The sequence below is a fragment of the Gavia stellata genome, chromosome 2, assembly GCF_030936135.1.
Source record: "Gavia stellata isolate bGavSte3 chromosome 2, bGavSte3.hap2, whole genome shotgun sequence".
Lineage (NCBI taxonomy): Eukaryota > Metazoa > Chordata > Aves > Gaviiformes > Gaviidae > Gavia > Gavia stellata.
The window spans coordinates 1,240,338-1,268,157 of record NC_082595.1 but is presented as its reverse complement, the minus strand read 5'-3'; the positions used below and the strand labels follow the sequence as shown (position 1 = coordinate 1,268,157).

General features: G+C 42.6%; 1 protein-coding gene across 1 annotated transcript in view; it reads left to right on the top strand.

Moving 5' to 3' along the window:
- SUSD4 (sushi domain containing 4) overlaps positions 1 to 13,307 on the top strand; it is a 30,485-nt gene extending 17,178 nt beyond the window's left edge. Inside the window, exons 5-8 of the mRNA XM_009810539.2 lie at positions 9,136 to 9,327; positions 9,799 to 9,943; positions 11,660 to 12,042; positions 13,279 to 13,307. Of these exons, the coding sequence (XP_009808841.2) occupies positions 9,136 to 9,327; positions 9,799 to 9,943; positions 11,660 to 12,042; positions 13,279 to 13,307 (749 nt within the window). The remainder of the gene's footprint in view (positions 1 to 9,135; positions 9,328 to 9,798; positions 9,944 to 11,659; positions 12,043 to 13,278) is intronic.
- Positions 13,308 to 27,820: the final 14,513 nt, after the last annotated feature.

Below are 27,820 nucleotides of genomic sequence, written 5' to 3'. Positions count from 1 at the left end.
TGTTCTTCTGTGGACATGCTGCTTAAGAATCATCCCATCCCTTAATTCCAGCAGGTGTATTGCAAAGTGAAACAGAAAGAAAACCAGACCGCATTTCCAGACAGAATGATACATAAAAGTGGGCTTTTTACAGCTCTCGTTATGAGGGATGGGGGGTTTAGAGAACAGTCCCCAAGTTGAAGACATTGTTTGAAGAAGATAAATACCATTATAGTTCCAAGTGACTGCTCCTTTTTTGCATTGCAGAAATCTTTGATCTTGGCTGTGATTGAAATAGATGCCTTTGCCGCTGTTCATAGTTTTTCATGAAATCAACAGAACAACAACTTGTAATCTGTTTCTTTTATGTCTTCTGTTTCTGCTTGATGCACAGGACTGTCACAGTAAATCATTGGTTTACACCAGCTCTATCACCTATGTACCTTTCAGAAACTCCTTAGCATTTCCAGAATCAGCCAGACATCCCAACTTTTTTATGGAGCCATAATTTCTGCCCTGAAGTTCTACATTAGCTGCCAGATGCAGGTAGTGTTTTATCCACAGTGCTTTAAATATGCTGCGGATTAGGTTGGGAAAAGCAGACAAAATTTCTCCCTGAGGGCTGTTTTATAATATTAATCTTTACCTCTATCTGGCAGCACTCCTCGGAAAGAAAAAGCACACTACATTGTCTACTTGGAATCAAATATCTCTGTGCTTTATGGACATGTTCATTAAATTTGGCGACATCATAGTGCAATCACAGAATGTCTTCCACAAATGGAGGGAACTGTAGCTACAGACTCTATGCATTAGGAAGTCTGCTCGCTGCGTAGGTTTGTTCACTTCCAAAGATAAAAAACAGTATTTAAAGGGTGGCAGTTTCACCAACCAGTGTAGGCAGGCACTTGATAACTAAACATAAATAACAGAAACCGATACTCTTCCACGCCTCTCTAGTCTTGTAAGCTGGTTTGTGGTATTACAGTGCTAAGATCACCTGCTGGTTTTCCTCCCTCTTTTTTTTTCCTAGTAGCACTCCATTGGGCATGGGAACTTGTGCTTTTCCTTCTCCCAGGTGGTATAGCTTGATTTCCTCAGCATTCAGCTAAGCCCTGGAATACAGCTTGTCTATTCCTGCATTCCTTCTCTCTGTCAATCCCTGATGACTAGTGTAGGTGACACCACACAGGCTCAAGGGATTCTTGCTTATAAACAAAGAGGGAAAAGCTAGTAAAGCAAGAGGGATTAAAATAGCGTAAAAACACTGATATGTCCAGCTCACAGTTGGCACTGGCTTCTTCAGACATCCCTGGCAGGTGCTTTTACCTGTCTGGTTTTGTTAGCCAGCTTCCCAACAGCTCTCTCTCCCTTCTCCACCTCTGATCTACTTCTAAGCGCTTCAGCCTTTTCCAGGTCTGGGGTTATCCTGTGCTGCCTGTCAAATACCCAAGCCTTGACTTATTTTGAAGCTCTCTGATTCCTTCCTGTTAGGTGTCTATGCAGTCCCCAGCATCTGCTTCTCAAAGTCCCCAAAAGACCATTACTGATCATAAAGTCAACCACTCATGAGAAAAGGAAGAAACAAAACTAGAAGCACGTGATGAAGAAAGCTAAAATGATCAGCTGTAAATGAGACCACAGTGCTCCAAGCACTCCCATGTGAATAATGAGTATAAATATTTCCTTAAAGATAATATGGGCTTCTTGCTAAAAGAACTCCTAGCTCTATATTGCTGCAAACTCGTTATCAATTTTTTGTAGTTTAAATGAAAATTGCACTTTTTAACTTATAATTTATAGGAGAGAGATCACTTGGGGTGCGTTTCATCCCATATCTGTTGTGAAAAGCATTTGAAACTAAAGACTTTGGCATTATGATCAATGTTTCACAGGTTGCGGTGCTGGGAACGGCAGGATTGTTGAGGATGAGTGTGAATTCGGTGTGAGGCTCCTGTAGGAGCTCAGCTGACTGGAACTGCAACACGGGCTCCGTAATTTGTAACTCCAGTAACAAGGAAGCTCTGTGGATGATAAGTGGTTGTAAATCACCTTCTGTTTCCATTTAGGAATCAGCTAATGTTAAACTGTTATTAAAACATGCTTGAAACTAGTTTTATACTGTTTCATGTAGGCTCATACAGCTGGTGTCAGTGATAGCAATTTTCAGCAAGATGGTGTTTGTCAAAGCTAGACCAGAGAAGCAGCTTTTCATTAAAAACTTAATTATTCAATTCATTTCACGCTTTGTAGAAGGTGAAAAGTGCTTCTCGCTGTGTGCACATTGGAAGGCTTACCTCACCATTGTAGCTGGTACAGAATTACCCAGGGGTGGTTGTCTAGGGGTAGAGCAAGCGGCTCCGGAGCCATGGGACCTGGGGTATGTTCCTAGCTGCTTGGGCACTGACTTCCTGAATGGAAGGAAGTTGCGTTGGATGTCAAAAGACAACTGTTAGGTGTCTTTCCAGAAGAAAACATGTAAGTGGCATTGTGAAGGTTAAGTGACTGAGAATCACAGAATCACAGAATCACTAAGGTTGGAAAAGACATGTAAGATCATCAAGTCCAACCATTAAAAAAAAAAAAAAAAACAAAAAACCAAACCAAACCAAACCAAACCAAAAAAACAAAACAAACAAAAAAACCCCCCAAAACAAAAAAAACCCACAAGGTTAAGATTGAAAAGAATTTGGAAATTATTGGCTAAGAATACCATATTTTTAATAATTCCTGCCGTAGGCTTTCAAGAAATAAATTTGCTGGCAACTTCAGAGATCAATATAAGCACTTTAAGTCATGTCTACTGTAAGGCTTAATAGGAGTTACTTTATATATTAGTGCTCACTTAGTTGTTTCCACTAAATTTTCAATTCTGATATTACTATTGGTGCTGTTGTTTTGCTGTGGGAATGAGTAATCAGAAAAGTTCCTTAAAGCATGTCTTCACTTTCAAAACACAAATTCAATGGCCTCAAGGTTTTTCTCACTTGTTCCAGTACAGCTATAATATGCACTAAGTCTCCCTTCACAATGCTGGCACCATTTGTTATAGGAATGTATGATTAGGATATTGTTAAGCTGATGTTCACGATAAATGAAAAGTTATTCTAGTAATGCTTCCTGTTCTACTTACATTTCCGAAGACTGGCATTAGAAATAAATTCTTGTTAAGCAGCTGTTCTAGACTGAGATGTTTTGACAGGGCTTATTTTAAAGCAACTGGGTTTACAACTTCCTTCCTTTTACAAACCTCTTAATTTCTTCTTCAAGCTCTCAACTGGATATGAGTGGTTGAGTCCAATAGTTTTTTTTCCATCTTACTTATAATACTGGACAATTTAATGGGAATTTCTGTTTTGCAATTTTAGAATTAAAATACTTTTGGTTTTTTACATTAGTATAAATTGAAATCTAAGTATAGAATAGAAAAAAACATTTTTTTTTATTTTTTAAAGTGAAGAAGTAATTTCCTTTGCCTCCTCTTCCTGTTGGCCATCCACTCCCCTTTTCCCCATGAATTTCCCTGTTCGATACTGCACTAGAAATACCAGTTTTTGTCTACCAGTTTTTGTCTTGAGATCTTTTTGGCTAACAAATAAATCGGTAAATTCTCTAAATAGTGTAGTGTCTTTAGGGTTTAAAAATCCACAACTAACAGCTGCGCTTTTTTTGACCACCACTGATTTATTTTCTTTTTGTTCGTTGTTTTTTACAAACTCATAACTATTAAGAAACATTTTGCTTTGTGAAAGATGCTAATACCGGTGTTCCATCAACTGCATATAGGATATAGGCATTACATTCCCCTCCATACTGACTATTTTATAATTGTTGTTATGTGTATGTGAGAGGACAAGGAGCTTGAAATCAGAAAGAGCACAGTGACATGAAATACTAGGCAGAAAAATCATGTTCTTCTGTGAACATGCTGGTAATACCTGTGGAAAAGGCCAGGTCTGTCAGGTGAACTGGACAGGAATTGTTGAGGTATCTGAAAGAAAGGCTTCTTGGTTGAGTATTTATTTTATTCTGAAGGGTGATGATACTGAAGTAACCGAGGAACCAAGTTTCATTAGAACAGTGTTCATAAAGAAGCAGGAAAAGGAACAAACATAATCTTCATCTTCTATGTTCCTGTAAAAAAGTGAATTTAGAGATCCTTCATACCCAAGCATGTGTTTGTACAAAGGCAATATATGGAAAAGGATCTTTACTGAGGCCCCAGAAGCTAGATGGTAAAGCCTCAGGTGGGGACCAGGCCACCCTAGATGGGAAGAGTCAGACCTGCTGGGACGTATACTGTTGCGGTCTCATGGAGTAAATCATGGCTCAAATTAAACATCGGTTGGAATCAGTAGCCAGATGACAGGTGTCCAGATTTCTGGTGTTAGTTAGTGTCCTGATATGTACAAGAACGACAAATGAAGGTCAGGAGAAGCTCTGTTCTCTTCCAATTGGTGCACAAACCAGACAGGGTGGCCACCTCTCTGATTACTGTCTAGCGAGACACACCAGTGTTTCCCCTGCACATTGGAACTGGCAGTTTTTTATCCGTGTCTTTCTCATCATGAAGTTTCGTCTTAATCTTTTCTCACTCTTTGCATAATGAGCAGGCATTCACGGTGTGTTTGGAAGAAGCGTTATTTTTGATGAGGTGCAAATGTCGCTAACCCTGTCCATCCCTGTGTCGAACAGAAAACGGCTGGCCTTACACTGGGTTTTTCTGCTAACCCAGCTAACCGAGCAACTAATGTCCCACATGAAAGGCAGACTAGTAGCTAGAGAAAAAACACACTATGCAAAATATCACAGGTGGAAAATAAGCTTCTTGCTTATTCCTACCCCTTTTTTATAAGTCAAAGTGCCCTGAATTTCAAGACATTTGTGCTTTTAGTTTTTGGCTCACGTACAAAAGCTGGTCAAAACCTGAATAATTTACCTCCCACCTACTTTGACCAAAGACTAAACTGACTAGCCATTGAACTGATTGACTAAAAAGAAGGTTTTGAGCACTGTAAATATCTGTAGCTCCACTGTTATCTCTCTACGAGTGGCGTTTAAAAAGTGACGTGACATCTTTTTTCTGTGCCATCAATGTTACTTGAGAATACGCTAACACCAAAAAATCTTCCGTCCCTCCTAGAGTTCAAGTGTCAACAGTGCAGAATTACTGCAGCATCCTCTGGGCAGAGTTTTAAAATCTTCTTGACCGTAACGGGTAGGAAAAATTACTGGGTGAACCCCATTTATTCCTCCAGTGTCTGGGCAGTAAGTGCCCGCAGCCTGCGTCACCCTCGCTGTGACCCTGGTCCAAGGGATGCGGCTGTTGCACTGCGGAGGCTGCGATGGAGGGGGCACGCCGTGGGGCAGACCTGCCTTTGCCTCTGCTCCAAGCCAGCGTGTGACAGCGTTCGTAACACAAGGCTCGACTCGCCAGGTTTTAAGCTCATCTTGAGAGTGCTAATCCTTCATTAAAATCAGTCGGAGCAGAAAGCCCATAGATGATCGCAGAGGAGAGCCCTCAGCTCCAGCAGCTCCTAAGAGCAGGCGGGGAAGTCCGCCAAATCAAATCAGGAATTCCTCCCTTCAGCTTCCTTGAGCATCCCGGAAGGGATTTGTTTGCCATATAAACACACTTGTTCTTTCTTTTTAATGAACGATTCAGCTTTTCAGCTGAGAATGCTGAGCTGTAAAGTTCCTGGATGTCCCCTCACAGTCTGTGGCCAATTGCTCTACAAAGTCAGATCCGGAGACCCAGGATCACGTGCTGCAGAACCACCAGTGGACACTGCCTGAATTATGTCCATCCCTCTGGCAAGCTCCAAAGTTAAGGACACACACATGTGGTCTTTTAATGATGGCCGTCAGAAGATACTACTGGATTATCCATGCTGGATGTTGTAACTAGCGCATTAAAGTCTCAAAAGCCTTATGAAGTGAAGATGCTGAAAGCTATTGGTAGGAAAGATTTGGTGTCATATTTAAGAACAGCACCTAGGGCTCTTTTTAAGCTGTGAGAACTTCCTGAAGTAGAATTCACTTGTTTCTATGATTATTTATTGTTCATACTGCTGTTGGCTTTGACAGTGGAAATGTACTTATCAGATACACTTTTATTTTAAACAGTTTGTGGCTATTTTCGTTCTGTGAGTTTGATGCATTTGCCTGAAGTCCATGGCCTGTAATTTCCAAATACAATTAGGGTTGAGCACTGGGAACGCTAGAATTTTAACTTTCCTAGAAAACTTCAGTGGGCTTAGGTTTGCCACGTGAATTTTCTTTCATATTTGATCTGGCACATTCCTTTAATCTGTGTAACCAGTATCATAAACTGGTATCTAGCATAAATAAAGGATCTGACCCCGTAAGATGACTAGGTCTGCACTAAAAATCTTCTGTCTTTAGGAGCCAAGAGTGTTCAGCCCTACAGACTTTCATAATCTTGCTTTTCTGTGATCAAAACTAAGGCCACTTCATGGCTGTCCTTCCACTGACTTTAAAGGATCTTGGGCCAGGATGACCACAGGAATGGGCTGAGTTGAGAAAGGGACTGGGTGAACGACTATCTGCCCAGAGCTCAAAGCGAGTTTTTTGGTTGTTTGTGATGTAATCTCATTTGACTTGGAAAAAGAGGCTCCAAACGCGAGCGTTACTGATTGTACATGGGGGCCAGGTTGCCCATGCAAATATTGAGGGATCCTGAAACTGGATGAACGTAAAGTTCACAGGAGGTGGTGAGGAATACCCCAAGTGAATGAGAACCCCTGACTCTGACAGTCCAGCTGATGTAAGAATGAAGCACTGTTTCAATTGAGCTAAACGCCCTCATTCTCAAACCCGCTCTATTGCATCTGCTGGTTGTAAGAGTGTTTAATGCAAGAGCTGTTGGCAGGTGCGACCACTTAAAATTCGACTCTAATTCATAACTAATGCTCAGCAGTGCATTAAAGAAATGTTTGCAGAAGTTTCCAGGCAGCACCAATATATGAGCATTTCCCTTGAAATATGGAGGGTGTCAGTGGAAGGGTTTGCACTCTTTTTTAGACTGAGGACGTATCCCACACAAAGAGTGATGCTCCTGTTTTCAGGTTTTATAAAATACATCTCCATTTGTAAACAGACTGCCAGCTCCATATCTCGGTTGTCCCCCCAGTGTATTGGTTTTAATCTGCCTGGAAATGTGTCGTTCCTGAGCTGATCCACATTGCTGGGACACCAACTTTGAGGCTTTTCTTATTCAGCAGGCTGCTTTGGCTCTTAATGACATTAAGAGGTTAGGGAAGGGTAGCAGGTACATTGCTGGAGAGGAAAATCCATTTCTCTGAGTGTTGCTCTTTGTGATAAGGTGTGCTCCACTTGCTCATTGCTAGAAAGGTACTGGGCATCTACACAACTCTTGCAGCCTGCTGTAGTTTGGCAAAACTCAGTTGCAAAGAAGCTTAAATTGTCTTCCTTTGTTCTCATGCTCTAAGCGTAGATAATAAAAATATACCAGGTTTCCTTATGGCGGGCCAGAATCGTTGCTTTCACTGATCATTTTCTTTTTAAGAGAAGAATGATCCCTGATAAAGACAAAAGGTGCTTTCCTACTATTTCAGACTGACACCTTTGCCTTAGTCTTAAGAAAATTGTTTTCAGTCTTGGGTTGACTTCCCAGTAAAGCATTCCTCTTTCTTGTGGGCCCAGAGACTTTGGAAAGTATGCAGAGTATTGAGGATGTGAATTTTTATGTGAATTACTTGCTCTGATTTCAAGTTATTATTAAGCCTTGCCAGTGAAAATGCAAACAAAACCATGTCTCCAGGGGATGGGGAATAGACATTGCTGCACATTGTAATCAGCCTCTCTTGAAGATTCATTTAATATCTTGTGTATTTTTTTATGAAATGCATTATTCATGGAACAAGATTCACAGAGAGAAGCAGCTGAATTGTAATTTCTGAGCAGACTCTTCTTCCGAGAGATGGCATTTTCATTATTTAAATCAATGCAGTAGGTCTTGCCTGCGTGAGGGAGGCATGATGTGAAGGGAACAGCCTGTAGATGGGGCACTGAGCCAGTTAGTTATTGCCTCTGAAGGGAAATAAAACAAGCCATCCAGTAATTTAAGCCCATTTTGGGTCAGTATGTAGCCATTTGAGACATCATTACACTTTGTAGGGCTTTTTTCCTCTGTGTTAGAAGCACTTAAGAAAATAGTAATCAACTAACACTTACTCAGTGGAAAAGTTTCCTCTTTTGTAAAAATACTGCTTGCGAGCTGCTTTCCCTGCTAGAGAGTGCTCCCTCGGTTCTCCATTGAGTTCATCTGCCCAGCCATGTGAGAGGACATTCCTTTTCATTTCAGGGCCTACAATAAAAGTTCCACATGTTTATATTGCAATTCTCTGTTATTTACCTAACCTTATGTAAACCACTGTACTTAATTAACACAGGCTCAGCCTCTGTTACATTTAAGACCTCACTCCACCAGCAATCCCACTGAGATCAGTCAGGCTGTTCAGAGAGAACAAAACACAAATAACACCCGTGGCATTTAAGCTCAACTTAATCATATTACAGCGGTACAGACTGGAGGTGCTTAAGCAACGTTGTGTGCTGTGCATCTCTTGCTGATGGCAAACTTATTTTTAAAAGTGAATACTTAGAAAATTAATTAGTGCATATAACCATTTAATTATGTTAATGAAACAAAAAATAGGACGTTACGGCTGAATTTGAGAGGCTTGATAAGGAGAGGGATTCTCCTTATTTTGACTGTCCCCCTCCATGCCCATATAGCCATCTTATAGGCATACCTGTCCCCTTTTGCTTTCCTCTTGCCCTCCCCTTCCCCCAGAGGATGGGGAGCTTCCCAGATCCCATCTCTCAGACCTTTAAACAAGCCGGTGACAGCAGAGCTCGCTGGTGTCGGTGGGAACCGAAAGCGGCCCCGGCGCCTGTCGCCATGCGGGAGGTATGTGCATCCATCCGCTGGTGCAGATGGGCGCCCGGCCTCCCAGCAGCAGCGGTCTGGGACTGCTGAGACAAACCCAAAACTGCAGGGAGCCTGAAAGGGAGCCTGAAGCATGCCCTGTGCATCTTGACACACTGAAGCTACCCAGCGGTGGGTTGCTGGCATTAATGTCTTTCTCCTTTTCTCTTTATTTGCCCAAGTTTGTCCACTACCTCCAATGGTGAGTCACGGAGACTACATCTGCCACCCGCGGCCTTGCGAGCGTTACAACCACGGGACGGTGGTGGAGTTTTACTGTGATCCTGGTTACACCCTCACCAACGACTACAAGTACATCACCTGCCAGTACGGAGAGTGGTTCCCCTCCTACCAAGTATACTGTGTCAAAACAGGTGAGGGAGCAGCAGTGGCATTACTTCTATCCTCTTATAGTCCCTCTTTTTTAGAGCAAATTTGCTGGTCTGTAATGCCTGATGAAGTTCATCTGTTTTATGGTGAAGTGATGAACATTGATTTTTAAGATGCTGTTAAATTCCAAGATCCTGAATGATCCTAAACCATTTCATTCGTTAGCTCTTCAAATGTATTCTTTAACATCTTCTGCGTATTTTTATATTTATGTAACCTAAGATCATGATTGTACATACAAAAAAAAAGTCAAGGGGAAATAGCAAGGTCCAGCCCCTGTGGCAGCTTAACGTTAAGGTTGCTTTTGGTATATGGCATTGGGTTCATGTGTTTTTAGAACATACGTATAAAAGATGTTCTGTCCTAACTGGCACTTCCAAGTATTGTTGAAGTATTAATACAAAATAGCAACGTTAATAATCAAACACAACTCTTGTATTGCCTTTCTGTTACAGAACAAACCTGGCCAAATACACAGGAGACCCTCCTGACTACATGGAAAATAGTGGCGTTTACTGCTACCAGCGTTTTATTAGTACTGCTACTGGTTATTTTAGCCAGGATGTTCCAGACCAAATTTAAGACACATTTCCTTCCAAGGTTTGTAGTGTTTTCTGGTTTTTCGAAGACTGAGGGCCTTGATTCAGTTTTCACACTCAGCACTCCTTGCTGAGGAGACGGAGTGGCTCACGAGCCGTGCAGATACCTTCTTCTGCTCTGAGCAGAAGTCTCTGAACCACCTGTGTGGAAGGGCACCCCCAAAAACCCACAGTAGTCCATTCTGCAACTAAGATAAAAGGCAAAGTTTGCCAGATTCGCTTTGGGAGTAATTACAGCCCTGCTACTGCGAATTGCTGCTTCTGCATGTAAAAATAGCTGACAATATTTTTAAATACTCATTTTTCAGGTGCTGGGGGAATTAGTTTTTTAACTACTGTAGACTTAGTAATGCAAGTTTTAAGAAAATTTCTTTTTTCTCTATGGACAAATTTATATCAAAAGTTTGCTTTCCCTTCATGAGTATTATTTTCATCACGATTCATAAACATTTCCTACATCTTCCTTTATTTCCATAAAATACCATGCAGCTATGAGCATTTGTCATTGATTCTTACAGCACTCCTCATGAGACTGGTAGGTGGGTATTATTATTATTATGATTATTATTACCACCTTACAGCTGGAAAAACAAAGGCAGGCATGCTGAGTTCTAGGCAAAGCTAGTACCGTATCGGGGTTTAGACTTGTTTCCAGTTTTCAGTCTGCTCAGTTTGCTATGGACCTTGACTGTGTGACTTCTCCTCTCCTGCGCTTGCTTTTTCTCATGTCTTTATTCTACCACATGCAGAAAAAGGTGAAAAAGGTGTGTGTCAGTAAATATGTCCCCAAGCCAATGCAGGAGAAAGGACTTGGTGATCTTAATGTTAAATAAATATGTGTACATAAAAGTATACAGATTATATAAGTAATGTGTAAATTTATACACCTATATATGTGCATATATACAGTATATGGGGAGTAGTACATATACACATACACATACACATACATACACACACACATATACAACTAGGAAGATCTTTGGGGTAATGGGTTGCACGACAGATAGCTTTATAGCCCGTACTTTTCTAGCTTATTGAAATGGCTTTCCATCTTCTCCTTTTGAGACGTTTTCATGTCCTAAAGGTACCTGGGACCAATTCCCTCCTGCTAGGACTACACTGGCATTTAATAGGCTACTAAACAGATGCTTTAGGGTTTAACAGACCTTCCCAATTAATAGAAATGTTTCTCTTAAAGAAGAAACCGGCTTAGTACTGGTTAAGGAAGCCTTCATCCTTTGAAAGTAAGATCTGAAGGAGGCCACAAATCTGGCACCAAAGCCCTGTTAACCGGCAGTAGTCATCTCAGTGCCTCAGGGCTGTAAACACTTTTGTGCTCTAGCACACATCTTTCCAGGGGTTCAGACACTTTTGACTGGTGAACTACATCTGTGATCTTATATCCATGATACCTACTGTGCACAGCACAGCAAATGGTGCTCCTTATCTCTTCCAAGCACCTGTTTTCCTTCCCTTCTCAAAATTGTTCTTCACATTACTGGTTTCATTTTTCTGATTCTAACAGATTCCACCTGACTGTCAACTTGAACAGTTTTGCAACCTCGTGAAGCAAACATTTCTGTGAATGTTAATGACCCTGTAGCTTCATTTTGCATGACTAGAAAGTGCTGTGTTTACTTAAGTTCAGGGGTTGCTCCGAGGTGCTTCTGACGTGCTCCTGCTCTCTGTGATAACTCGTCTGTGTTTGACATAGAGGCAACCAGGAGGGCTCCGTGGGTGACCCCGACTTTGTGGTGGTGGATGGCGTTCCTGTCATGCTGCCTTCCTACGATGAAGCTGTAAGCAGCGGCTTGAATGCTCTGGCACCCGGATACTCAGCTACCACAGACCAGGGGCATATTTTCCAGACAGAAGATCAGAATCCACCAGCTTACCCCGGCCCCAGGATTACAGACATGCTGCCTAGCGAATTTGAGACCTGTGACAGTAGGTCGGGCTCCTCTGAACTGCTCCAAAGTTTGTACCCCTCCCCAGCGTGCCAAGCGGCAGCACTTCCCAGTTCAGATCGAACTGACGTATCCCGTAGCACTGCCGGGGAGGCTGCGTCCACGAGCCCGCGGATCGATATTGCAGATGGTGAGTCTTGCATAGGTGCAATAGGTGAGTCCATAAACAAGAGCCATCATTTGTTTGTACTGACAGAGCAGGAATAAACCCAGCTGACTTGCTCGTACTTTCTCCATGTTTTTGTCCACATCTTAGTTTGGACAATTTTTAAACCATACCATGGTCATAAAGGTTCATGTCTGTGATGTCCTTGCTAGCTGTGGTGCAAGGGATTTGAATCCCAGGCCAGAAGGTTCCTGTCCAGACCCCATAACAGCAGTCTTATCAACAGGGATGTCAGCAAACACCTGTGTACAGCAGCAAAGCCAACCATCATCTTGCCCGTTGGTCTGTTCATCTGCTCCTCAACTCCTGCACTCACAACTCCCTCACATGCCATGGCTTTCACAGCAAAGAACAGGATTTTCTCTTTAAAATGGAAAGCAAATCATGTTTTCATATTCAGCCTTTATTAACAAACTCATCATGTCTGTGCATACAGCAAACTGTTCGGTCTGAGGCATGTACGCATTAAGCCATGGACACGGGAGTCACAGCATGAGGGGATCGTACCCACATGTGCTGGCTTTGGCTGACTAAACCACGACACCACAGGACCATGTACGAGAAGGGACATTGCCATATATTATTGTCTGCATTTAAATTGAACATGAGCATGCACTGATATAATTTCATTGAGTTCTAACGGAGCTGTATGGTGTGCTGCTCAGCATGTTAAGGAAACTAGATAGCTTTCCTTGGAGGCGTTTAGAAGAAGTGGCTCTGATCCTGCTCTCCACAGTCACTGAGAGTCACTAGGCAGAGTGCTGAAGCCCAGTGTCCTAAATTCAGTGCAGGTAAAGGTCTGGGTGGAGGAAGTCTTCCTGCTTCATAGGGTTGCGGCTAATTTTTAGTGGTAGCACAAGGGGAAGAGGACAGCTAGAAGGAGGAGGGAAAAACTATGATAATGCCAGTAAAACTCCCTGCCTACTCTGAATGCTGTTTCAGTGATGGATGTAGTAGAAAGGATGTTTGCATTTAGGTGTTTATGGGCCTAACGTGTTTTACAAGATCTGGGTAGTTTCAGTAGGTTAATTTTCATATAGGTGTTAGAGTGTAAGTGGGTAGAATGGGCGATACCATATGTCTTGTTCAGATTTTTGCAATGTCCATTTTATTGTTGTAGAATTGCTAATACTAACGCTCTGCAAAAGTATAAAGGGAAGTTACAATCAGCAATCAGTGCTATTTCTTTTTTTCCCCTAGAGATTCCTTTGATGGAAGAAGACCCTTAGCCTGCACAGAGATGTGTCTTCGTCGCTTTGCACTGTTGGGTGACATGAATCATGAGGATTTAGAGATAGAAAAGACTATCTGTGGATTTGGGGAGGGTATTTTCGTACTTATCAATCTTCCACATGATGATGTCACCAGATTGGGTGTACATCTTAATCCACAGCGGGGATAACAGCATCAGCATTTGGAACAGCAGCAGTTTTATGAATGAATCCTGGGGATTTGATGAGAGCAGATGTAGAAAAAGAACTGTGGCTTTTTAGAAATGAAATGTATATCTGCATCGCAGAAAGTCATATGGTTCTGTAAGAAATACTATTGGATTTTGATACTAACTGCCTCACAAAAGCATGTCAAAGTATGTAAATTTGCTTATAAAGACTGCTTTAAATGATGTATGGACCTCTAGTTCATGAAGAAACCTTACAAGTTTAAAAAAATACTAGTACTGAAACGCAAAAAAAGAGGAAAGGTCCTCTTTGGCTTTCCTATGTTAACCAGGAAGCTTTTGATTTAGTTGTTGGTGATTTTGTTTCAGACCATGTCTGCAGAAAATATAACAGAAATGATGGGATTCATATATACTTTGATGTATGATAGCAAATATATATAAATATATATATATTTAAAAACTCTTAAAGAGAAAGAAAAGGAAAGACTCCCAGGTCACATAATGATCTGGAGATTTTTTTAAAGGTAAGGCAGAATTTATATCATATACAATATTCAAGGTAAAGTATCGATATTTGTATTTATGCAAGACTTCTGTGACTACATTGCATTTGATAAATCCTGCTATGAGACATCTAGAAAATGTTAAAACTATGAAATATGTGCTTAAGAAATGTTGAACTGCCCTGCTTCAACCTTTCTTAAGCTCTTACAAATATATATACAGTAGAGTAATCTACAGTCATAGCCCAGAGCACTGCCTTGTTCCCTGTACGTTGTGGTAGTATTCTGAGCCATTATTGTAGAATACTTTTTAAAAAAATAATAAAGTTCAGTTTCAGTTCTTTTGACTTATCTGACTGTGTGTAGTTGGCCTTTTTTTCCCTTCCTCCCTTCTTTCACCTGCTCCTGCCTGAAGGCTGAGATGGCAGCAGAACACCTGGTCTGTAGCATTTTCAGCTTTACAGTCATTATCCAGCTACAAAGTGACAGAGGGCTTTTGGATAAGCAGAGCATGTGAAATGGGTGCAGCAGTGGCATGGCTTCTATAGATGCTGCTGTTGGCTTTCCTGTCCTCTACGCCGGAGCGTTGTGCTAAAGCCTGGATGAACAGTTCACCTTGTGGTGTTACAGGCTATTCGTTATTTGTCAGGAAAATTCCTGGCTGTGTCATATACTTAATGAAAGCCAAGCAGATTTTCTTGTCTTATTTTTGGTATTGCTCAAACAAAACATATGTTAAACTGTCAGTGTTTGAAGGAAGAACTTGCCATATGTTAATGATAGAGAGCGCCATCACGTCGGCTAATCCAAACCAAAGGAAAAAATGAGACTGAGTTCTGATTTTATGTACAAAGTAAACCAGTAATATGTCTATTGCTATAAATAGAGGATCGCGACAAGCTGTCTTGTTATTTTTTCATGATTGTTTAATTATTTATTTGTATTGTGGTAGCATCTAGTGGACCCACTCATGAGTCAGGCTAGTAGAATGATAGATGTGCTGCAGCCACTCAAGAAAGTGTTTATTAGCACCCTGTCAGCAACTGTATATGACAGCAAGAAGCAAATGGAGACAAAAAACTGTGTAATGGAGAGGCAATTATTACAATAACCTCAGTTATTCCACAGTATCATCGATGAGAACGTAGAGATTGGTATTGAAAGATAAGACATATTCCACATTATCCTCCATTCTTGCTTACATAAGATTTGCTTTTTTTCCTGCTGAAATGGTCTCAATTGCAATCGTAACTTCAGGTTTATCCCAGAGCTGTATCTATCGGGTATTAGTACTTTCTTTGCTACCCCTTCCCTTTTAGGTCCCATGCTTTCCAGAGGTGTTTGCACTACCAACTGAAGTTCAAGACTCTCACCCCAGCAAACACGACAAGAGTGCTGTAATACCAACCTTGAACTGAAGCACGTCTCAAACCTACAGTCAGTTAAGTGATTTTTGTTTCAGAATGTCATTGAAAAGTATTGAACTTACGTTAGATGCCCTATAAAATATCATTAAATCTGGTCATTGATGACCAGCAATCTTTGCTGGTCATTTAACAGCTTGTGAAATTTCATTCCTTGTTAAATTTCTGGACTTCCATTTATTAATTTCTGTTATGACAGCTTCTGATTAATATTTGGAGCTGTACAGTTTTACACATTTACACTGCTGTATGTATTGTATTGCAGTCGTTTTGTTAAGGGGGCCAGACAGGGTAACTTAAAAAATGTAAATTTATGGCTTATTAGACCATTTTATTTTTAAAAGTGCAGAACTGCAAATACACTAGAAAACACTGATGTATTAATATTGCTTGATAGTCCTTTGATAGCACCGTACTAAACATAACTTGCAAAGGTCAAAGAGAGGGGTTTACCATTTTTTGCTTATGATGTATAAGACTTCCTGAAAGGGTGTTTTGGGGGATTACTTGTGTGGTTGAGTTTGCGGTTTTTGCATGCTTGAGTATTTGGGGGGAAAGAGAGGACTGTTTCTGCTGCTTTTTTTTTTTCCACATGGGGCTTGAATTCTCATGAGAGGTCTGCTGGCCCCCCGCTCCACACCCGGGCCCCAACCCACAAGCTGATGCCCTGGGCTGAGGGCTGTCCCCAGCTGCCCCCCCAGCCTGCCCAGCTCCCCAGACGTCCTGCCAGCCCGGAGCACCCCACGGCTCCCTGGCCTGAGACCTCAGGACACCTCAAGCCCTGAGCTCCAGCAGCCAAACCTTCAGGATGGCAAATGCCCTTAGGGCCCCGAGAGACTACGGCTGGTAAGGTCATGACAGTATGTTTGCCGTGCAAATGAAACCAGATGGGAGCATGAGCACACCTTATGCAGATCATAAGCTGTTTTCGCTTGAGCTAAGTGATGTGAATAAAAAAAAAACCTGGGAAAACACTTGTTGGTGAGGGGAGAAGCAGCACATTAGTGAAGACGGACAACCTGTGTACCTTCGGCAAAGGGAGGAAAGGGTACGTACGGAGAACTCCAGACAAGAAAAACAAGAACTGGCTGCAGCGTGCCAATATTTCTAAAAATGAAAAGGGAGGAGGAGAAACGAGCAACATGTCAGCCTTCACCACTGACTTATGAAGGAGGGCTTGACCGGCAGAGTACTGGGGGAAGGGTGGGGATCCAGGGTCTCGCGGCGGCTCTGCAGGGAGTGAATCACAACTTGAGCATGAGTCAACAGGACCTGGCTGTTGTGAAAATGTTCAGTGTCAATACGGGGATGTTTACACAAAACTATGACTTGTAAAACGCATGAAGCAATCCTTCACCTCCACTCAGCACTAGTAAGGCCTCAGCTAGAGCAGTGTGTCAAATGTTGAACAAATTTTTTCCTCTTCAAGGGAAATGTGAAGTAGCTGGAGGGAAGCCAAGCAGAGCAAATCAAGAATTATTAGAAGTTTGGAAGAGCCTGTCCTCACAGGTCACGTTAGAGATCATGTAGTGTTCAGTGTGAACAACAGAAGACCAAAGGGGATGCAGAAATTCGGTTTTCTGTAAGAAGCATATTTTGCAAAGAAGAAGAAATTTATCCATGTAAGTAGGACAAGAATAATAGGCTTAATCGCAGCTTGAGAGAATTAGGTTAGATATTAGGAAAACCCTTCTAGCTACAGGGATGGTTACATGCGGGGAGAGATGGTCTGAGGAAGCTGTCAAAAACCTCTGTTATGAGAGATTTTTAAAGACTTTTTTAAATAAATAGGGGCCAGGAAAACACTGGGCTGGGATGCACCACGTGAGCTTAGGGGCCCCTTCTCATTCTGTTTCTGTGTGGTTGCCAGCTTGTGAGAACTAAACTTGGCTGATGCACAGTTTTCCCAATATAGACTAATTCCAGACTGATGGTACTGGGCAGACTGGTCAGCAGTCATCAAAATCGCAGCCAGAAATACTCTCTATTCCACCAACAGAAGCTTTTCGTGTTGTGTGGGCTGAACTCCAGTAAAATCCTGTGAATTAAACCCTGTTGCATTTAAGTGACATTGATTTCAGAATTTTGTTCTGTGACAAATCCAAATTTGGGATTTTCTGGTCTTTGTGTCTATCTTAGGCAGTTAAATGAATGCAGCCCTTCTAATACCCCCTGCGCATTAGGTGAAGTAAATCCTCTCTCAGCAATTCTCTGTGAAGACACCTATTGAGTTCAAGGAAAAACAGCAGCTCAGGCACTGGAGCGCAGAGACCATTGTCATGTTTATGCAAAACTTGCCTCCCATGCCCCAAAAGCTGTTTATTCCTCTCTGCGCTGTGCTGCAGATGGTAACAAAGCTGTCAGAGGAGGAGTAGCACAGATAAGAGAAGCACATCTCAAGCTCCTGTTCTTGATCTCCCCTGGATTCCCCAGGAGGACTTGGGGGCAGGAAGAACTAGAAAGCAAGTAAACATCTGCCCCAAATCCAGGAGCATCTCCCATTGTCAAGGGCATGTCCGGTCCCTTCAACGTGGTTCCCAAAGGAATTGCACTACAGCGGAGGGGAGATAGGCCCTGCTTTGCCTATCGCTCTCCCAGGCCAGGGCGTGCAGCCAGGACAGACAGATAAAGCCTTCTCCCCCAGAATGATGTATGTAACTGCCTTCATACATTGTAGATTCCTCTTGTCACTACCCTTACATAGTAGCATCCAGCCCATTCGTCCAGCCCTACCTTTTCCAGGACAGTAAGATACGTTATTTAACAGAAGGGGTCTTAGCTTGAGATTAAATTATTTGCTGTCCAGGTGTCAGAGCAGACTTTTAATAATTCACGTAGATCCTATACAGAAATTGGATGGATAAGGCTGACTGAGATTCTTGAGGCAGCTTTCCTTGGCAAGCCAAAGGGACTGTCCTGCAGGGCAGGGGGAGCTGCTATGTGGGGACAGTTGGTAAACCAGGAAACCTGGATTCACCTGGTAAAACATACTAAACAGGAACTTGGAGAAGGAAGAAAAGCCACTTAAATTGTAATAAAGTCCAGGGGGTACATGGATAAGTTCCCCATGTTCTCCAGTAAGAAGAGAGAGAGCTGTTTTCTTAATACAACTGGTTCAAAAGAAAGTCAAGAGGCAGGGAGGGAGGACAAGCTTCCTGGTTTGGCAGTCCAGCAGCTCTTTTCTATGACCTCTGCATTTCAGTGGTCAAACTGTTTCTGCTTGCAATAAGGGCCTTGGTTTTGGTTTGGATCCACTTTGTCCATTTTATTGTGTTTGCTTTCCGTTTCCGTGCTGCTTATCCTTCTACTCTCTTTCGCCTTCTTTTTTTTTTTTTTTTTTTTGTAACTAATACTGTTTTTCCAGTTTCATCCTGCCATCTCAGTCATGCTGGGAAGTGAAACAAGTTGCTTAATTGCAGTGCAGTACCCAGCAGGACACGTCCCCTCCCTCATAAGAGGTTGCTCTTATTTGCCTTCCTCATTTACATTCTCAGCAGAGAGGACAAGAAGGGACATGCAGCTCCTCACTCTGCTGGCAAATGGTCCATGAAAATGGTTAGAGAGGGACACTGAGGGGAGCCCACATTGCTACATGGATGATAGATCTATATGCCTCAGTCCCAAGCCTGTCAGCTCACCATCTTTCATTGGCCCAGAATTCACAAGTGCATGTGAATGCTCCTATACAAACACAGTAGGCAAGATTTTTAAGAATTAACTAATATTTTAGGGTGTTTGAAGGTAAGACATTTTAGAGAGACCCTCCTTTCTGAAGCTGGTGAGCTCACAGCTTCAGAAAATGGGCACTGATATGGTCCAGTTAGGGAGCACAGGGTACACAGCAGGTCACTTCATCTGTCTGCTTCCTGGCACTCCAGTATGAATTTCTTGTCCCCAGGATAACTGCTCGAACTAAACAGTTGCCAGTTGCTGAGCTGTCAGGTTCACATCTTCTTTTTTTTTAACCTAATTAGGCTAGATTTATTTTTAATGCTCCTTATTACCATCCGCTTCTGACTTCATCCATCTACTGCTGAGTACATGCTGCTCTTGCCAAAGCAAGTGTCTTTCAGCAGCTATCTCAGCCCCCTGGAACTGTACCACGCTGCGGGAGATGGCACTTGCCACCGTTGTCCCTTTTATTAATTCCATGGCAGCACATGCTGTTCATCTGCCTTGTTCAGTGCTCTTGTATTAACTGTGCAAGCGGCTGTTATTTCTTTCATAACCATTACCATAGCTGCCTGTTGTTGATCATTCAGGGTTAATTACTTACTAAAAAGTTTGGCAGAACAATTTAGCTTAGCTTAGCCTGTTGATTGATGAAGACTATAAATGTCTGCAGTCTATTACCGATACACACGTTCCTGAAGTTTGCTGTAACTGGCATTTACTGAAGTGCTGCAGCAAAAATGAGGGTAGTCCAACTGGCAAAGTCAAGCTGCTTGCTTGTACACCCACTGCCTGGTTTTTCATCGGATTTTGGGCAACCACTTGGGAGGAGAAGTGCCACAGTGACTTACCAGGTTTACTTACGTGTCCATTTACATTGCAGCATTGTGCAGCTTAGATCCAGCTACAGAAGTGCTGAAGCCCGGCATTAAAAAGGACATCAAGGCAGCTGTAAAAACTCCAGCATTTCATTTAGGCTTATGGTGCTGGGCTGACCTGTCACAAATACATCTTACTGGAGGTAGACATACCTACAACAAGACTTAGATGATAACGTTCTCTCTGTTTTATGGAAAAAGTAGGGGAAGAATTGCCAAGAAGAACCATCATTAAAGGTAATTATGCCTTTCCAGTCAGTTTTCTCTGGTCTGGCAGTCTCCTGTTCCCTGAAATTTTCAATCTAGCTCTGGATATATGCACTGCTCTCGACTTCCAGTGAAATGGATGGAAACTGGGACCCCTTTCAGCAACAAGCTCTTTCTGATCATACAGTCAGGAGTCCCCATCTCCTGATAGCCAGAAGCAGAGGAAAGGCCATGTGCTCCCATCCAAGGGAAGGTGGGGTTTAGCATTACACTCTTTTAGAGGAAAACTGGGCCCTGGAAACTCCACCCAGCTCTCTGATTTTACCTGCATTACACTATTTCAGTGAATTGAGGCTGACTAGATGCATTGTGGTACCCTGCATTCATTCCTTCACAACACAGGGCCGTGCAACAGGTCACCGATAGCCTTTGGCTGCTCTAGGCACTGACAAGCAAGTGAAAGCAAGACAGTTTCCCTTTTAGACACTTTAAATCCAGCATGGTGCTGTCTTCATCTTTGGATGCCTGAATATCCTAAATATGCCTAAATATCTTCATATTAAATTATGAGCCAGAAAGTGATTAATTGTTCCCTGACCTTCAGTTTCTTCATTGAGACTGTGTCACCAAACCATATTTTATGTCACTAGGAGACAGCAGATGTACATGAAATATCTGCCTGCTCTAGAATATCTAACAAGGGAGGAAATTACTTCCATCCGTTAACGCAGACAGATTTTCTTGAGAGGATTTTCTGCCTTCCAAATTCAGTTTTAAAATGCAATTTCATCCTCACAGGTCTGCCTGTCGGTTTCCAGCACAAGTGGCATTGCCTCAGTTTGTTTGCAGCACTGACAAGAACAACAACCTGCCACTCTGCCTCATCTTCTAAATGCTTTTTTTCCACTACATAATTTAAAAACTATAAATAATTTATTAAAAAAATACCAAACACCCAATATAAATTTAGATTTTGGGTTTCTTCAGAAGGAAAGGTAGTGGGTATCCTTTCTCAAGAAATTAAATGATAATTTAATTAGCCCAAAAGAAGACTGAACCCCATGCACTTTACTTCTGTGGTCCAAGACTGAACACACAGTCAGTAGGAATGGGACTTTTTTCCCAAATAATAGCAAGAAATGACAGTGGGCCTTGGGTCTCTGACAGCAGCCATGCTTGCAGCACACAACATCTGCACATCCTGTAGCCACATCTGTGGAGGACGTAAGAACAAGGAGGCCGATGCGTTTGCATGCAATGGGAAGAGAGCAGCGCTCTGCCCCCCGTGCCACCTTGTGCTGCCCATGTTGCTGCTCCTGCTCGCTCCGGTACTCAGGCACTGCAGCCCCCACTGCACGTGGGATGTTTACAGTCCGTGGCAGAATGGGCCTCCCGCTGCGGCAGTGCTTTGTAATTTCTTCTCCTTGGTTTGTCCTCTTAGGTTTTTGCATCAGCAGCATACAACACTACCAGATCATTGTATCAGCATGTTCTTCAGGCCCAGCTGTACGAGGTCGTAAGTATTTTCAACTCACGTCAGCTCCAAGACAAGTGCCACTGAAAACTAAACAAATTTTAAAAACCTTAAACAAAAATATCAAGCTTACAAGTAGCCTCGTTGTTGTGTTGTCCCTGTGCATTCATTCTTCTGTTCAGATTAGTCACGCACTTGAAAAGTAGGAAGTTCACAACAGGGCGGCCAAATCTCACGTTCAGAATTAGGACCCTGGAAGGGAAAACCAGCATGTAAACCAGAAAAATATTAGCCCGTGATTACATTGAAATCTCAAAGCTTAATGCAAGAAGTGGTCATAAGTGCTTTTGCTGGAAAGAAACAGCCTCTGCCATGCAATCATGTATTTAAGGTCTGTGGGAAAGATTTGTGTGCATACAGCCCAGGCTGCTGGTCAGAGAGAGTCCTGTGTCATCACCACAGCCCGCAACACAAAAGTTTGAAGACCTTTGACATTTGATTAGTATTTTTCTCTTTTACAGAGTGAAGAGGGTTTGGACCTTAGAAGGAAAATGAGCTAAGGCTTTAATTACTGGGGCCGCAGAGAAAGAAATGAAGAACGACTGTGGAGAGCAGTAAGTATATGCTGAAAGCTTACAGGGAAACTGATGCCAAGCAGATTGTGATAGATTTTAAATTCCAAATGTAGATGGACTGACATGTGCAGATGCCAAACACAACTGTTTCTATATAGTTCTAAGCAGGTAGGAAATGCAAAAAAAATTCAAAAGCACAAATCTGTGGTAACTGGGAAATGCTCTACTTGAGCAACTGCTTTACCTCTTGGCACGGTCATGGAGAACTGATCCTGCTCTCTTAAAAACAACAGCTGTTCACTGCTGAAGGCTGTTTCTGGATTTGCACCATATGCACTAGTGCAAAAGAGACACAAGTTTATGCTGTTGTAGCCCATCTGTACTGGGCCTTGACCCACACAGCAAATACCAGTGCACTGGCCAGGAAAACCAGTAGCAAAGGTGACTAGACACAAAATTCTCTCAAATATACAAAGCCATAGAAAAATACCAGCAATCTGTGGTGTTACTGAAAATGGCAAACATGCTATTTTCAGGCAAACATGATTTGTGAGGTGATGGTTGCTTCACAGGCAGCGAGTCCCAGAAGCTTAGCCTCTGCCGCATCTCTTTTCCTTAGGCAGCACTTCCCACGGCGGGAACAGGTGTAGATAAGAGCAGTGTTTTCGGGCTTCTGCTGATAGCGCAACATGAGCAGAAACTGCTGTCAAGTCAAAACAGGGAGGAAAAATACAGGAAGAGGTCGTACAAAAGTGAAACACATTTCATGTCGGAAAGGTTGGACTCTCAGGTGTGGATGAAGCCAGAAGCGATGTGACATCCCGCTCCAAGCACTTTCTCCAGTTACTCCTGCTGGGAGCTGCTATCGGCATAAGAGCAAGCAGCACTGGTTGGAGCTTGGCTAAACCAGGCACGGATTGAGGTGGAAGGAGGTGCAGCACAACTGCTCTATTTTTCTATCCTGGCAGGTGAGACCCCAGCTGATGTTCCCCAGCCAGCCTGGGAACTCATGTGGCCGTCCATCAGTCCTTCCTCTTGATTCTGGGTAGAAGAGTACTTCCTCCTGATTCTTGGTAAAAATGTGATCTAGTATCGAGACTTCAGGTTATTATTCTGATGCCTGCAGGCATCTTTCCATGTGAAAAAAACGTTAAGGACTTTTTCTCTAGGATATTACGTGCTTTGCTAATAAACCACTTTGGAGATCCTTAAAAAAATAATGTTCCTGGGAGTGCAAGAAGGTAAGTGATGTACTGTTTTTACGCTCTCCTCAGCCTTTGTGGTTTTGAGTAGCACAACATGACGTATTGCAATTCATCTGTCATTCCCACATTTGGAGAAGCAATCCAGCCATCCCAGCTGTATATGCTGTTGTTAACGGACAGATGTCTCGTGTGCAACAAGAGTCATGAGGCTCTCATGGAGGTGCTGACTTTTAAATCCCAATTGCATGCAGAACCTTGGCATATTGTCAGCATATACAATTTTCAATTTCACGGGACATTTCTTTCGGTGTTCCCAGTGGATTTTGTTTTACCTTCATCTTCCCTTTTTGTTAACACTGCAGAAATTATTTCTTGGGGCTTTCTCCTGTCTTACCTGACACTGCGTGCGTTGTGTGATTCCCGGGGGGGTTTCTGTGGGCAGAAACCTGAGCTTGCATGAGTGCATACGTACACACGTATACAAACGCCGGGCAATTCAATAACACAAAACCTGTCACAGGCCAATTTACTACAGTCCCAGTGTTTGAAAGGTATTTAGGTTAGTATAAAACCAGGTTTCAGCTCCGGTCAGCTTTTCTTTGCAGAACAGGGGGAACAGCTGCCGGGCCAGCGGCTGCTGCCTCAACAAAGGTCTCCTTCTACTCTGAGCAGCCTTGGGGGAAAGCTGCTGCTGCGCCTGGCTGGCCTGGCAGCAGGGCCCGAATTAGGGATTTGCCCTGTACAGCTGTGGAGGTCGGACAATCCAGGGCTGTATGTTATATACATATATTTTAAGTGTGGGAGTACATTTTTCTCCTACAAACTACTCAGACCTTGGAGAGAAGCAGAGCGGACTGAATCACTTCCTCAGACACTACCCTTTTGCATAATTGTACCTTATTTTTAAGAATCCAAAGCAGGGTAAGCACAGCTCTGAGCTTTTTTGCCAAGATCTGACCATTTCAACAGACGGAACTTTGGTTTCAACATGTGCTAAAATTAAACTATCAGCATTTTCAAGCTAAAATGTAATATGTTGAATTATTCTTATGGGGAGACCGATAGAGCATTTTCATCAATTGATCAAACTTTGCTCAGTTAGACTTTACTGATCTTGCTTTTCTCTTCTTTGCTCAAATTAACACAGTCATATTTGTAATTGAACTCAGTGGTAGTCAAGGCTATAAAGGCATATAAATGCAAACCTGCCTCTCCAAAGTCTTCAGTCTCACTAAGAATGAAGCTCACAGAAGCACATTCAGATCAAAAGAGATTCTACCTAAACCAGGAAAAAATTCACTTGAAAAGGCTCATTTTGGATCCTTCTATATGCGTAAAGGGAGAATTATTATCTTTGTACATGTAGAAATTTATCTTTTCTTGTTCTATCCCTTCTGTGGACAAACTGTTGAGTTCACTGCTTTGGTAAAAGCTTTCTAAAACACTTTTAATAATTCCCCAAGTACTCAACATGACCCACACCAGCTTTTTTTTCTTTTTTTTTTTTTTTAAAGCTGGAGATTTATTAAGATCACAGATTTTCCTGTGTTTATTGTGAAAACCAGGTGGGAAAAAATCAAATAATTCTTGGTATTTAATATGATAATTCTAACTGAGACTAATAACGTAAAGGAACTTAATGTCATTACCTATGCAAGATATGAAAATGTGTGCCTCCAGTAATAATGACCTTATTACAACGCTGATCTTCTGTGGGTGGAAGCCTGCTTTAGAAGCAGCATGTGGGAAATGATCATGTATTTCACCTGCCTCTTGTACATTATAGGTGAGCCCACAGGTACAGTAAGATCCACATTTGGTAAGTGTCTTACATGTAAGAAATCAGTAATTTAATGCATTGTGGGTGTTGGTCTCTTCTCCCAAGTGACGAGTGACAGGACTAGAGGAAATGGCCTCAAGTTGCGCCAGGGGAGGTTCAGGCTGGATATTAGGAAAAAGTTCTTTACTGAGAGAGTAGTGAAACATTGGAATAGGCTGCCCAGGGAGGTGGTAGAGTCACCCTCCCTGGAGATATTCAAGGAGCGTGTGGATGTGGCATTGTGGGATGTGGCTTGATGGGCATGGAGCTGTGTGGTGTTGGGTGGGTTGGTTTTTGGTGTGTTGTGGTTTGTTTTTTGTGTTGTTGGGGTTTTTTTGTTTGTTTGTTTTTTTGTTTTTTTTTAAGGTTGGACTTGATGATCTTACAGGTCTTTTCCAACCTTAGTGATTCTGTGATTCTGTGATTCTGTAATCACTAGAGTACAATTGTGGACTTTAATTTAGAAGGCATTAGTCATTCACCATAGATAACCTTCAGTGGCTATTAGAATTTCATAGTCTGAGTTCATTACAACTGGCAAATGTTGTTTGCACAACCAGCACACACAAGGGCCTGTTCTTTGGCTGGAAGCACATTTTTTCAGTATTAAATTCACTCCGTTAAATACAAGAGAGAGCACCTGTTTGGGTCTTACTTCAATAAAGATTATATCCTGGTTGCATTTTAAGGGGGCTTATAAAGATTGCACATTATTAATGTATTTTATTAGCATGTTGGAAATGGAGTGGGAGACATTGGAAATGTTACAAGCACATCAATAGAAGACATCGCAGCTGGTGATAAACCATGGCAATAAACAGCCTATTAACCTGTTGCAGTCTTTATCAAAATATGAGACAAATCACTACTTGTTGCAAAATCTTTTAAAGCATTTATGTGCCTTTTATAAATGAACCTTCGTACACAGTATTTTCTTGAAATTACTAATATGCTTAAAATTAGGTATCTGGGTGCTTAATTTCAAGAAACTGCATAAACCTAGGACACAGTAAAAGTCTGTAAGTAATTGTTCCTAATTTTTGGTGTTTTCATGTGTATAGCAGAGAGGACTTTTCTTTTTCCCTCTTTACTAATTCCTTACAGTGCCTGCTAGGTGGACGGCCGAGCCCAAAGAGTCGTGGTGAATGGAGTCAAATCCAGTTAGCAGCCGGTCACAAGCGGAGTCCCCCAGGGCTCAGTTTTGGGACCGGTCTTGTTTAATATCTTTATTGATGATCTGGATGAGGGGATTGAGTGCACCCTCAGCAAGTTTGCAGACGACACCAAGTTGGGCGGGAGTGTTGATCTGCTCGAGGGTCGGAAGGCTCTGCAGAGGGATCTGGACAGGCTGGATGGATGGGCCCAGGCCAATTGTATGAGGTTCAACAAGGCCAAGTGCTGGGTCCTGCACTTGGGTCACAACAACCCCATGCAACGCTACAGGCTTGGGGACGAGTGGCTGGAAAGCTGCCCCGCAGAAAAGGACCTGGGGGTGTTGATCGACAGCCGGCTGAAGATGATGTGACGGAGAGAAAGACTTCACTGTCAGGTTCAAACTAACAGTTTATTTGAACTTCACTCACAGGTCCAATATGCCACTATTGCAGGTTCTTTTATGGATATAATGGAGGAATGCACTATTGCAATTAAATACACAATTCACAAGCGTGCTAGATATTAATACCTTAAAAAAGAGTGCACTAATCACAATCTTAAAGCATGCCAATTACCATACGTATGTTTCTTAATCACTTACCCTCTCTCTCAGGGAAGGCCTCTTAATCCCTGGGAAGTTACCTTGTACAGCGTCCTGGACAAGGGGGAAAGAATCTCCTACAGGCCAGCTGTGTCCTTGGAAAAAAGATTCTCCCCATTTTTCTGCCCAAACCTTATGGTTTTTATTCCCTGATTTGATGGGTGGGGGCAGGCTTATGCACGAATGTTTATCTCTGGTGCCTTGATGGCTCAGCTCCTTAGTCTGTATGGTAATTTAGTGATGTCTAGCACACAAAGTTACTGAATAGTGGTGGAATGGTACTCAGGGAATTTTGTTTGTTAAGGGATCATTCAGGCTCCATTCGGGTTTCGGCAGTGTTCAGGCAACCCCGGGCTGAGCCATTTACGCAGCTCCCCCCAAGTCATCTCTGCATAGATAAGGATTTGTCAAGGTGAGACAAAGCTGAGTCGAATGACAACTCCCTGTGTCTCGCCTTTGTGCTCCGAAACAAGTTTAGCCGGGTGATCCCATACCGATGAGCCGGCAGTGTGCCCAGGTGGCCAAGAAGGCCAACGGCATCCTGGCCTGTATCAGAAACAGTGTGGCCAGCAGGAGTAGGGAGGGGATCGTGCCCCTGTACTCAGCGCTGGTGAGGCTGCACCTCGAATCCTGTGTTCAGTTTTGGGCCCCGCACTACAAGAAGGACATTGAGGTGCTGGAGCGTGTCCAGAGAAGGGCGACGAAGCTGGTGAGGGGTCTGGAGCACAAGTCTGATGAGGAGTGGCTGAGGGAACTGGGGTTGTTCAGTCTGGAGGAGAGGAGGCTGAGGGGAGACCTTATCACACTCTACAACTACCTGAAAGGGG